Genomic DNA, 13,487 nt, shown 5'->3' on the forward strand with positions numbered 1-13,487 from the left:
TATTTAATACTTAGAGCATGCCATCAGTGTACACAGCCTTGTACAAGATAATGTGCCTGCCCCAGAGTCTGCAATCTGTGTCTGAGAGAACAGACTGCGTGAGTTGCTGAAGACCACGGTGAATGAAGTAGGACGCCGCCCATGCCAGCAGCTCTGTGTTCCAATTCCACCACAGTATATACACACTAGGGCTGTGCATGGGAAAAGATGTCATTTCATTTTTTTGTTTTATCCCTTTAATTTATTTTGCTTCATTTTTTTTGTTTTAGTGTACTAAATGGTTGGGCACTAAAAAGAAATGAAATTTTGTTATTTCAAATGACGCAAAATAAAACAGCAAAACTTCATTGTTCCGTGTCGTGTTCAAATGACGTCACATCCCTAATACACACACACACACACACACACATGTGTATAAAGATATATATATAAAATAACATGTATTGAATCCCCCTTCAAATTATATCATATCTGATTAACGAATATCAAAACTCTTCTATAGTTTTAAGAAAAATACAACAGCCATATGTTAACATTTTATTATTACTTAGTAAAAAATGGCTCTAATAATTACATAGTGGATTTATCTTAAAGCTTAACAATTTGTGCAAAACTTTTCATAGGAAAGAAAATCCATTCATCCCATTCATTCACACACAAACACACGTGTCTGCGTAATACGTTACAGTACTGAATTGAAATTATTATGTATATATTGATATATTCATGATTGTTAGGGTGATTGGAGCCGCACGTGATCAGACTCTCTTCTTCTCCTGAAGGTGGGCTGTTTCTTTTTGCGCTGGCCACACTGGTGCTGGACTGTCTGACTCTCGGCTATTATCATGAACTCCAGCACTGCACCTCCGTGCTTGTCACCGCTTTCCCAGTTGTTCAAGCTGTGTTTACTATCATCCAGGTAAGGGAATGGAATCGGTGCTGTTGGTTGCATTCTCTTCCAGGGCACTATGTTGGCATCACTGGTTTGTTATATTATTGCCTTTCATGTTTATTAACCTGTATTATATGGTGCATATTGCTCCGTGTTATGGAGCATCCGGCATGTTCAGCCATTCGCCCCGGGCCCTCACTCACACCCCTCTGCCACATTCCCCACCTGCATTTATGGCCTATTCCACTGCAGGCTGGGGAGGCACTTTTTAAACTGAAAGAAGAAGAATATTTAACATGAAGCACCTCCCGCTATGCTTTTCCTAGGCACGTTATAATTCGTTATCAGGCACTGCTGCCAGTTTGTCTTACTAACCCTGTCCTGTGCATAGGTATGGCTTGTCAGCCAGAACAGCGCTTGGCAACAGACTTGGATAGCTGCAAAGACTAGAGATGTGCTTGGGAAAAAAAATGTTTCATGTCTGTGCTACTTGCAAATTCCCACTGTTAAAAAGGACTAAAATGATCTGTTGCAGCCCAAAGCTGTAAATTGCAACCTTTTGCCAGCAGATCAGACCATATCCTTGTGATGAGAGACCAGGTGATCTTTTTAATTGGCGGAGCCATTTTACTAAAGGGTCAAACATGAATCTATAGACCTCATTTTACAAAGGAATGCTGTGAGGCCCTCTTAGTCGGGCTTCCCTTTAAGGTAACAGAGGAACAGAGAAGCCACAGTCAGCCCTGATGCTGTTACGGTTACCAAACTGCACCACTGCCACCGGTTGTGTTGTTGGCATGGTTAACCTGTGGCAAAAATTGTCTTTAAGTTACATTGATTTTCAAACTGGGCTTCTGCACGAGTCCACTTTGAAAATTATCCCATTGCATTTACTCCGCACAGAATTACACCTGCTATAATGGGCGGGAATTATTTTCTGAAAATTTTCCATGCATCCTTCTGAACATGCAAAATTATGTGTGTAAGTTCAAACCCCACCCCTGCGAATGCCTCTGCTCAGTCCGGGTAAACTTACGTGCATCAGCTTACCTGCGTATTAGGTGGGCAGTTTTGTAAAGGGCCATTTCTGCTGGTAAAACAGTTTTATCAGCAAAAATGCCTTTGAAAATTATCCTCCCTCTGAGCAAGACAGATTATCTGGCTGCACGTCAGAGTATTTGGAATGGAAAAAGCCTACCGATGTAAAAACACGTCACTTTTTTTGTTTCCTGAAGGTATCCTTGCTTTCATTTTATGCCAAAATCTGTATCCAGGACAAGCAGCATCTCAACAGGTAGAGGAACTAAGATTTCACCTTCTCGGTGTGCATGTTTTCATTTTGAAGATGGTCTGCAAATATATATAATTCCTTCTTCATAAGTGTTATTTGTAAAAATATATTGGTCGATTTTAAAAGCCCTAAATCCGCCAAAGCCGAGAGATATGCATGTGACTTGGCCTGGCACGCCCTGCGTGGGTACGTGCATATCTCCCAGTACACGCATACATTTTTTTTCCCAAAAGGGGCGGGGCGTGTGCGTGGGCTGAGTGGGGCATGGGTGGGTTGGAACTGCACCATGAAGTCTGTTTGTAAGTGTTTACGTGCACAAGCTCGCACCAGGGTCCCCTACCGCATACCTTTACTTCTGCTATGGACGGCGTGTAAGTCGTGTCACAAAAATAAACGAGGCTAGTCAGAGGGTTTTAAGGCTCAGGGCTAATAGGGTAAAAGGGAGGCAAGTTGCTCAGAAGTTACACCAGATTTCAGTGAGGACGTGCATGCATACGTTTGCTTTGAAAATCGTCTCAGTAAAATCATGGGCACACAGTTCCTCCTGCTATTTGGTGTGCCTAGTTTGGCTGAAAGAACTTGTGTGTATCCTTCTAAAGCTCAAAAAGTATGCACATCAGTCCCAACCCCCTCCAGACTCCCCTCCCCCCTGCCCCGGAATGCCCCTCCCCTATGCACGTAAGATTCCGTACATACAGCGTATCTGCGTGTAATTCTACATGCCTATCAATTTTGCATTTTCTAAAGGGCCCTTTCTGCAGGTGAAATACTACTTTACCCGCAGACGTCCCTTTAACAATTTCCCTAAGAGGAAATTGAACTAAATGTAGCACGGCTTTATGTTTTTATAATGTTAAAGGTACTCTTTATCCAAGGGACGTTACTTGTGATATTCCAGCTTGCAGCACAACACTTGGTGACTTCTGTAAAGACCTGGACCTCCTTTCCACCTCGAGCACACATCTGGATGAATCCTCTGTAAAGCAAAGAGCCACTTCTTACATTTTTTGTTAACAAAAATGCTCCACGGTTCCTGACACGGCTACTTGAGTTCTGTCAGGCAGATGGTGTTGTGGACCACAGGTGGCAAAAAAGAATAAATGTGTACAATCAGCAGGGCAAAGCTGCGCGCCATCCTGGCATTCTCTTCTAAAAAAAACCCTGCAGATAACGTAGTCATTGTGTTCCCAGCTTGGCTATTTTATTAACAAAGTCTCTCAGATGGCATGTAAACGGGGTTCAGCACTTTCATCATTCTTCAGACAGGAATTCTTCTCAAACATTGTGCAATATTCATACCAGGTCATCGTTCCTCTCCTGTCGGAGATATTACACGTCCCCATATCCGAGGCAGAGTCAGGGATGCTTTCTCAGCCTTTTTTCTCTGTAGTTATGCTACTGCTGAGGTTCTTCAGGTTCCTCTCAGGCTCTCTGCCCAGACCCTGGCTTCTTTGCCCATTAATAGCACTATTGGCGTTGTCCATGTTCTCCCCCTGGCTCATTTCCCAGATCTTGTTTCTTCCCCCACAATAGCGCTACTGAGGTTCTGCAGGTTCTCCTCTGACATTTTGCCCAGACCTTGCCCTCTTCACCAGATGACAGTACTACTGAAGCTCTCTCGGTGTTCCTCAGGCACCTTCCCTGACCTTTCTTCAACAACCTCTTCCAGTATTAGGATATCCTTTGCTGACACCCTGACCTTTATCTTATCGCCTGCAGCAGTCCTAGGATTTAGAGAACCTCCATCTTACTCTTAGATCCCTTAGCCACCTCCTCATCTCTAACTCAAAGACAGGAGACACTTCTTATGGGACACTGATCTACTTTAATCCTGGTGCCAAGATCTTCCCTAGAGGAATGTGGCAATCCTGCCATGCTAACCCTTCTCCATGCTAACTTCTCTCTCCCTGCTATCTTCAGCCTCCAATCTAATCCTCTCTCTCTCTGAGGAAAAGTCTAGATCTTGCTCTCAGACATCTCAGTTACAACCTGGGCTCAACCCACATGGGGTTTCATGTCAGGGGTATCCCAGGGGCATGTCAATGCTTGACCACAGGCCTCCATCAAGCATATTGTAACGTTCCTTTTTCTGGCTGCAGGTTTGGGCTGATGCACACCTTGGCTACAAACATCCTCATGTGGATGAGCGTGGTGCTGGACGAATCCATGAAACAGCTGGAAGAAATATATGATACTCAGAAGAAAGAGAGTCTGAAATCCCAGAATAGTAAGATAAACATTTTGGTTATATACAACACTCAACCTTGGTGTTCAGGCAGAAAAATGTGACAACTTGTCCTGGCAGTATTCTGCCAACAAATTCATCACAAACTCACCCAAGCCTAACAATTCTTTTGCAAACCTTCGCATTAAGCACCCACTAAGGTGTTTAATGTGAAAGGCGGGATATTAAATTGTATTACATGCATAACTGAGCGTCTCAACCTCAATTAACACATTCCTATTTTTCCCAGGTGCCAATTCAAACGCCAGCAGTTGTGTTTGCAGTACCAACCTTTGCCACATATTCCATGAAGGAGCTGACTATTTGCACCCATTCAATATAGAGTTCAGTCTCTTCTCTTCCACCATGCTTTACGTCATATGGAAAAATACCGGACAAACCGCCCGCACTGCTGAATCCAGTGGTCACGGGAAGGGCAGCTTCCACATCAGCGGGGTCTTTGCTGGTCTGATTTTTGGAGCACTTGCTATTTCGACAACCTTCGGAGTGCTCATCTCTTTTGGCGTGCTTGCCAAATCCCCAGAAACTGTTCCTCAGGCGTTACGGACCTACTACATCTTCAACTCCGTACTGCTGTCTGCTATGTTCATCGCTTCAGTGACTGGCATTGTTACATACAGATTCAAAAAAGGTCCATCTTGTGTTGATCATTCCAAGAGTGTGGTCAGAAGTCTGGACATAACCCTTCTGTTAGGGAGCTCTTGTGGGCCCTTAATGGTGTCCATTTTCTCCTTGGTGGCCATCTTTTTCATGCACATTGATGGACATTACCATCTGCTGGACCTTTGTTTTTCTCTGTGCAAAACCATCCAAGTACTAGGACAAAACGTCTTCATTACTGAAGCTCTGTATTCTGGGCATAACAAGAAGGACCAGGGCATGGCCAGAGAATGGGTCTTCTCCATATCCGAAGAGCCAACCAGCGAACGTGTGCGGACCACCATAACCAGCATGCCTGACTGCAATAGCAGTTACTCCTGCTCCAGCAGTGAGAGCAATCTACAGGCAAAAAATTTGGTGGACCTGGAAAAAGATGACAAGAACTTGCTGGCCAGGGGTAGCCTCTCTGACATATCCCTGAAAGAGCACTTCTGCGCGCGTGGAGGAAAGGAGAAAAACCTCAGCACCCGGAAGAAAATATTGCAAAACATATCAGTTCTCTTAATTTTCTACAACATATCTGTAAGTTGTTGTCCCTCTTCTTTGCATGATGGACACACAGACCAATCTTTTTTCTTTTTATGAAGAATATAATATGTGTTGTTTTATTTTTATTTGCATATCCCTCGTAATGGTCAATCATTTTGTGAGTGACTATATGCCACAGCCACCACCACTATAGTAAGATTTCAGATCTGTATTTGATTTTAGGCCTTGGTGACATGCAGACAGTAAAATTTCCCCCTCCAGATCACTGGGATTTCTGCATATTTTCATAAATGTTGTCACATTGTAATTTCTCTTAACCTCAAATTGAGCATTTGTGACAAGTTGAAACTACAATAGCAGGTCAATAGTTAGCACTCTTTTAATGATACATTAGAAAACTAATAGGATCATTTATCAAAATGTGTTCTCTCACGCTAGCTTGATGGTACCCTGATACAGAGTCCATCAAGCTAGGGTGAGAGAACATAGTAGAAATGCCATCTTTGTGATGCTTTCCTCACTCCAAATGATGTCAAATCTTCACCAAGGTGTACTGTGCTGTTCGTACATCTCACTCTACATGCGAAACTAGCCCCTAAACCCTAAATGACCACTAACACCTCACCTCGACCTATTAGATGGCCCTCCTATAGAGATATACTTCACTACTATGAGAGTCTTGTAGATAGTCAGTCTCTCTCTCTCTCACGAGTAAGTACTGAGAAATGGCCCTGCAGCCTTGGACCAGTGAGAATCCCCTGAGCCATCCAAGCCTGTATTATGTAAAGGGGAGGGGACAGGGGGGGACATGGAATGGCACAGACCACAGAGAAGCAAAAAATATAAAGGGGAAAAGGCCAAACAAAGGTGACTGATAAGATGCTCCTTCCTGAAAACCTTTTCTTTGTCCTGTATTCGAATATCATGCAACCACCCCTGTGATAGAAAAAAAGGTAATCAACAGTGGGCTGTTACCTTTTGTCAGAATCTACAAGCTAGCGGTACCCTTGTCATTATAAGAGAGAAAACTGTGATAGTTCATGAGACACTGGTTTTATAAAAGCTTGCTACTGAACAGCGAACCGTTATCCGTGCACTTTTAAATGAAAGCTATCAAGTCACTAAAATATAAATTAGGAAGTTCCATGGTATGTAATGATAAAACAAATTATTGATTACAACAGTTGAAACTGAGGCTTTAAGATTTGAATATCCCATTCTAGGGAATATTTATTGTCAGAGAAACATGCTTTATTTGTCTGCAGAAGCTAAGAGGTCATATTCAAAAGCATTTAGCTGGCTAACTCAAAAGTTAGCCGATTAAATGAATACTTGGGCACTTATTCGGCTAAAGTCTAGCTGGATAATAAAATAGCCGTCTAGAATTTTGCCGGTTAAATTAGGGGCGTTCTGAGAGCGTAACTGGAAGGAGTTGAATTAGCTAGCTAACAGGGTCATTTATCATTTTGTGTTAAGGCCCTAACGCTCACGATAATACCTAGGGGTTTAACGCCAGAAATAACGACACCTTTTTTTTGTGCGTTGTGCCCGTGTTAGGAGGGAGGGAGAAAGAGAGCAATATGTCACTCTACTATTTATACCACTGTAAAAGGGGCACTTTTAAGTCGGTGTGGGATTTGGGAAGTGGGGTAGGTTGGGGGGAGGGCGGTTTTACATACACAGTAGGCAGTATGAAGAGAAAAGTTGACATCACTGAAGATTTTCTTCTGTTTGAATCGATGAAAGGTACAAGAGGACTTGATTTGTACAATCCACTCTCTACCTAGCAAAGCTGCACTATTGAATATACCTCTAAAGTTAGCTGCATAATTTTACCTCTTTAAAATTTAGCAGCTGCTCCGAAGCTGATTTAAAAGGAAAACTATAACTGTGAAAACACAGAAAGCAGGACTGAATCCATGGTTGCACAGCCCAGTTGTAAAAAAATCTCTCTATCTATCTATCTATCTATATATATGTTGCGCTGGAGGTGGACCCTTGGCCTGGTGCAGGATTGGTACGGCCCTCTGGTCGGACCCAGAGAGCGCCTGCCACCAGGAGGCGGAGCACACGAGGAGACAGAGGCTAGCTGGAGCTTAGCCAATAGCAGTCCGGGGTTTCCGCAGGTTGAGCCCTTGGGTACCCGGACCGCCTGGACTTAGGTGGGCCTCAGATGGTCTCCCGGAGAGGTAGCGGAGGGGTGTGCCCACCACGAGCAAGGGTGCGCGGCTGATGTTGAGAGGATGGACCAGACCCGAACTGGAAGCTCCGGAGACCTCAGAGAGGTAACAGTTCAGGAAGGCCCTCTGGGCAAGACAGGCAATGCCTGCGGGTCTGGTCGGATGAAGGCCACAGATGGAATCCAAGCCGGGCAGTCTGGTAGTCACGGAAGGCCAGAAGAGAGTGTCCGAGTGAAGCACAAGGGTCAAAGCCAAAGTAACTGTCCAGAAGTGGTCAGCCAAAGCAGGGGTCAATACCAAGGTCAGTCCGCGCGTAGTCAAGGCAAGCGAGAGTCAGTTCCAGGCAGCAGACGAAGAGAGTGGTCAGGCAGGCAGTGGTCAGTTCCAGGCAGCAGACGAAGAGAGTGGTCAGGCAGGCAGTGGTCAGGTTCCAGGCAGCAGACGAAGAGAGTAGTCAGGCAGGACGAGGTCAGTACCAGAGATCAGACCGAGAAGGTACTACCTGAGTAAGGAAGGAACACAGGGCGCAGGAACACTGGAACACACGGAGACACAGGAACAAGGAGACGCTGGAACACAGGATTAGGTAAACTAGAACACCACGGTGTCCACCCGATTGCCAAAGCGAGGTCCTGGGGACAGGGCCTCGCTATTTATAGGGCTACTAAGTGATGTCATCATACTGCATCCGAATCGGTTTTCCTGCGCATGCCTAGGGGCGGGGCCAAGGCGCCCGAAGACGCAGAGCCCCGACGGGAGCTCCGTTGTGAGGCCTGCAGCGTGGAGGAAGCCAGAGAGGGCCGCGGTGAGCGTCGGGGACGCCGGGAGCTGGCAGCAGCGGCAAGACCGGAGCTAGTGGAGGGCAGCGCGAGGTGAGCAGGCCCGGTCGCGGCACCCATGCAGCTGGGACGCGCAACAAGATATATATATATATATTTTAAAAAACCAAAATGAAAGATCAGGAAAATTCTGGAGCCAAAAAAGTGCAAACCCCATCTGCAAGTCTGTTTGCTTGCACAATTTTGCTGTGGATCATCTTTTACCTAATTTCTTGCCTCTTCTACAAGAGAAACAAAAATTCTACGGAAAGAGGTGTGCAAGCAAATATTTGTACAAAACAGCGCTACGGGACCTTTGGCCTCTAAAGGCTATGTGGAAAGATTGGGCAAAAGACCCTCAGCACTTGGCACACACAATTTTTTTTTACTTGCAGATTTTTGCTGTGAAATTGTCTTTCCATCATTAGCATCGTCGACATTATTTATTTGTTTCATGCTTTTGCAGCAGAAAGAGTTCAAAGCATGGTACAAAGGATTAATAGTACAGTTCAATCTTTCCAGAAGTTGCATACTTAACAGAAACTTGGGAGATTTTTTTTAACTGTCTACCAGCATAATTCTGCAGCCTCAGTCACCTTATCACTCTACTAACTCTCCTCCCCCCCACCCTTCTTCGCACCATGATCGTAATAGGGATGTACCTTCATTTTCTAATGAAATGAAAAAAAATACCAAAAACGCTTGTTTTGTTTCGTTAGACAACAAAATGAAATGTAAAAAAAAACTTCTGATATTCGGGGGGAGGGGCGGGTTTCGTTCCCTTTCGTTTTGGGGAAAAAACCCCCCATTCAGCCAGCATTTAAAAATCGGGCCTCCCCTATCTTCCCCACAATCACCAGATGCCCCTTTGGCTACTGGAACCCTGCAGATGGGGTAAGTGGCATCTAGGAAGAATGGGGGGAGGGGATAGAGGAAGGCCTGGGGCGGATGGGGTTAATTTTTAAATGTCAGCATAGAGGGGAGGGGGTTCCAGCGGAGGGTGGACTATTCCTTTTTTGGTTTTTATTTTCCTTTTTTTTTTTTGCTCTTCCCTCTCGAGCCGGCTGAGGCCAGCCCTGCTGCTGCTGCTGCTGCAGCTCAAGTCAGGCCACGGTGAATAAAGCAGATAACATCAAGACCCACAGGTTTTCGGTGAAGCTAGGGGCCTTTTTCTGATCTGAAAGTCACTGCATTCCAGAGCAAAGCTCCTTAGCAGGCAGCAGCGCTGGAGGATGAAGGGAAAGGAAGGGAGGGCCTCCTCAAATGCCCCATTACCTCTGATTTTTCAAGGTTACTTTAGTTCCTGTTTAACGAAATGCCACGTTTCAACATTTAAAGGCCGGCGAGGAAGGGGGCAGCCCGCGTGATCACCGTGTGCCTTCAAAAGGCCACGGAATTAACATTCCCTACCCGACTACCTCAGAGGCTGTGACCTTTCCTTACAAGGGGCTAAAACTTTTTTTTCAGAGAAATGTTCGTGCTGGTTTCCGCATGAAACTTGTAAGAACAAAACCAAGGATCTTTTGGGTTTGCTTGGGTACCGGTGCTTGATGGGGAACCCTTTGGAATAAAAAAAAAAAAGGGAAGTGCCTACAGTGTGGCGGTGGGGGAAGGGACTGCAAATTGAATGTGGAGCGACCACAGCAGTGGAAATCTCTCTTTCCAACCTGGTTAAAACCAACCTGTAAAAGAAAAAAAAATAGATCGCATTTCTTTTCTTTCTTGTCTGTTCATTTCTTCATTGGTTTTTTTTTTTATTCAGCTCTGTAACTATAGACCAGTGAGCCTGTCTTCAGTGCCGGGAAAAATAGTGGAAACTATTCTCAAGATCAAAATCATAGAGCATATAGAAAGACATGATTTAATGGGACACAGTCAACATGGATTTACTCAAGGGAAGTCTTGCCTCACAAATCTGCTTCATTTTTTTTGAAGGGGTTAATAAACATGTGGATAAAGGTGAACCGGTAGATGTAGTGTATTTGGATTTTCAGAAGGCGTTTGACAAAGTCCTTCATGAGAGGCTTCTACGAAAACTAAGAAGTCATGGGATAGGAGGCGATGTCCTTTCGTGGATTACAAACTGGTTAAAAGACAGGAAACAGAGAGTAGGATTAAATGGTCAATTTTCTCAGTGGAAAAGGGTAAACAGTGGAGTGCCTCAGGGATCTGTACTTGGACTGGTGCTTTTCAATGTATTTATAAATGATCTAGAAAGGAACACGACGAGTGAGGTTATCAAATTTGCGGATGATACAAAATTATTCAGAGTAGTTAAATCACAAGCAGATTGTGATACATTACAGGAGGACCTTGCAAGACTGGAAGATTGAGCATCCAAATGGCAGATGAAATTTAATGTGGACAAGTGCAAGGTGTTGCATATAGGGAAAAATAACCCTTGCTGTAATTACACAATGTTAGGTTCCATGTTGGGAGCTACCACCCAGGAAAGGGATCTAGGCATCATAGTGGATAATATTTTAAAATCGTCGGCTCAGTGTGCTGCAGCAGTCAAAAAAGCAAACAGAATGTTAGGAATTATTAGGAAGGGAATGGTTAATAAAACGGAAAATGTCATAATGCCTCTATATCGCTCCATGGTGAGACCGCACCTGGAATACTGTGTACAATTCTGGTCGCCGCATCTCAAAAAAGATATGGTTGCGATGGAGAAGGGCAACTAAAATGATAAAGGGGATGGAACAGCTCCCCTATGAGGAAAGGCTGAAGAGGTTAGGGCTGTTCAGCTTGGAGAAGAGATGGCTGAGGGGGGATATGATAGAGGTCTTTAAGATCATGAGAGGTCTTGAACGAGTAGATGTGACTCGGTTATTTACACTTTCGAATAATAGAAGGACTAGGGGGCACTCCATGAAGTTAGCAAGTAACACATTTAAGACTAATTGGAGAAAATTCTTTTTCACTCAACGCAGAATAAAGCTCTGGAATTTGTTGCCAGAGGATGTGGTTAGTGCAGTTAGTGTAGCTGGGTTCAAAAAAGGTTTGGATAAGTTCTTGGAGGAGAAGTCCATTCACTGCTATTAATCAATTTTACTTAGGGAATAGCCACTGCTATTAATTGCATCAGTAGCATGGGATCTTCTTAGTGTTTGGGTAATTGCCAGGTTCTTGTGGCCTGGTTTTGGCCTCTGTTGGAAACAGGATGCTGGGCTTGATGGACCCTTGGTCTGACCCAGCATGGCAGTTTCTTATGTTCTTATGATTTTGCTGTGGCCAAAATCGTATTCCCGACTTTTTCTGATCTAAGAATTCCCTTTTTTGTTTCAAAGACCCCCAAAAAACCCCAAGGCTTGCAAGAGCACGGGGTCCAACTTTCATGCTGCAACACGAAAACGTTATAAAGCTATAATCCGTGTCACGTCCTGCCCCCTTGCCTCTCAAAATCAAACAAGTCCCCAATTAGAGCTCGACCTCCCAACTACCCCCGTGTCCCCAAAAGGTTACCCTACAGCGGCGGAGTCTTCTGGGGGCAGGAATGAGCCCCACTTGCTCCTGCCCCACCCGCTTCTGGTTCCAAAATGGCACCCGCTGACCAAAGAAGCTCCTGTGTCAAAGGAGCTCCTATGGAGGGTGGGGAGGATTGACTCCTAATTGGGGTTTTGTGTGATTTGGGGGCAAAAGGGGGTGGGTCAGGTATAACTTTCACATTTTTGGCCCACAAGGGGCATGGGGGTCTGCGTGGGGAGGGCCACTAAGGCCACAAGGGACTTTCAATGAAACATGAAGGAGCTGGGGGGGGGGGTGTGCGGAGATCTCATATGGGCCTTAAAGCCCCTTTAAATCCCTGCGGCAGTTAACATGACTCATCGTGCCCTGGGCCTGGTTCTTTCGTTGACACAGCCAGGAATGCGAAAAAGGCCTTGTGCAATTTTTTGCTACAGATGCTAATGAGTCCGCAAGCTCATTACATCAGCCTCCTAATTACTAAAATCTCAAAATGTTAGATATGTAGAAATAAGGGTCAACAAATAAATTGAAGGTGAGACCACTGACCTGGTGAAGGGAGCATTTCCCAGATTGGATGTTCTGGTGTCAGAGGCCACCAGCCTCCAACACCTAAAATAAGTCATCTTGGCCCTCACATTTTGTGAGAGAGAGCCAAGTGTAGCCCCCCACCCCCCCCCCCCCCCCCCCGTGCCATGGGGACGATACCTAACCAATCCTAACAAGTGCAGGGTTGGGTCTTTTGGCCTGGCTTGATGTGAAGGGACTGATGAAGAGAGCTTAGTTCTTGAAAGCTAGTCCTCGCCTACAATTCGTTTGTTGACCCTTATTTCCTCATATTCAAGTGGACTAACCTGGCAACCAAAATCCCTTGTTCAATATGTTAGCCAGAGAGAAGTGTCACCGTGTCAGGGCTTAACATTTATCTTTTATTTTCACAGGTGTGGATTCTCTATGCCTATGGAACTCGTCCGCATCTGGTGAGCCAGATAGAGCAGACCTTCTATGGTTTTACTCTGTGGGTTATTATCGTCAAAATCTCCCTTCCTTTGGGGATATTCTACCGCATGCATTCTGTTGCCAGTTTGTTTGAAGTTTACTGTAAAACCTGTTGAACCTGTAACCACGTCTTTTCCAGTGAAAAAAAACGACGACGGCTGAGAGAGTGCGCGCAAACAGCGGCGCAGGGCCGGTGTGTCCTCGTGTCAGCTCTGTCGCTGGCTATTTGACCGTGGGCAAGTCACTTCACTTCCCTGTGCCCGAAGACTTCACCAGGCCAAAATACCAATAAGACATTCTCACTGCAACCTCTTATGTAAAGTAATCAACTCCGTGAAAGGTCATTTAGTTCTGTTTAATTTTCTACAATCACAAGCAACCTGCTGCCATGCAGAGGGTTTGGGTTCAATTCCTTTCTCGGGTTTTCTGTTGCGCAGACCAGCGG

General features: G+C 45.0%; 1 protein-coding gene across 1 annotated transcript in view; it reads left to right on the forward strand.

Annotated features, from left to right (window-relative positions):
- LOC115096225 (proton channel OTOP2-like) overlaps positions 1–13,158 on the forward strand; it is a 40,743-nt gene extending 27,585 nt beyond the window's left edge. Inside the window, exons 3-7 of the mRNA XM_029610735.1 lie at positions 783–919; positions 2,128–2,186; positions 4,283–4,392; positions 4,643–5,610; positions 12,985–13,158. Of these exons, the coding sequence (XP_029466595.1) occupies positions 783–919; positions 2,128–2,186; positions 4,283–4,392; positions 4,643–5,610; positions 12,985–13,158 (1,448 nt within the window). The remainder of the gene's footprint in view (positions 1–782; positions 920–2,127; positions 2,187–4,282; positions 4,393–4,642; positions 5,611–12,984) is intronic.
- Positions 13,159–13,487: the final 329 nt, after the last annotated feature.

This window comes from Rhinatrema bivittatum, chromosome 7 (genome assembly GCF_901001135.1).
Source record: "Rhinatrema bivittatum chromosome 7, aRhiBiv1.1, whole genome shotgun sequence".
Classification (NCBI taxonomy): domain Eukaryota; kingdom Metazoa; phylum Chordata; class Amphibia; order Gymnophiona; family Rhinatrematidae; genus Rhinatrema; species Rhinatrema bivittatum.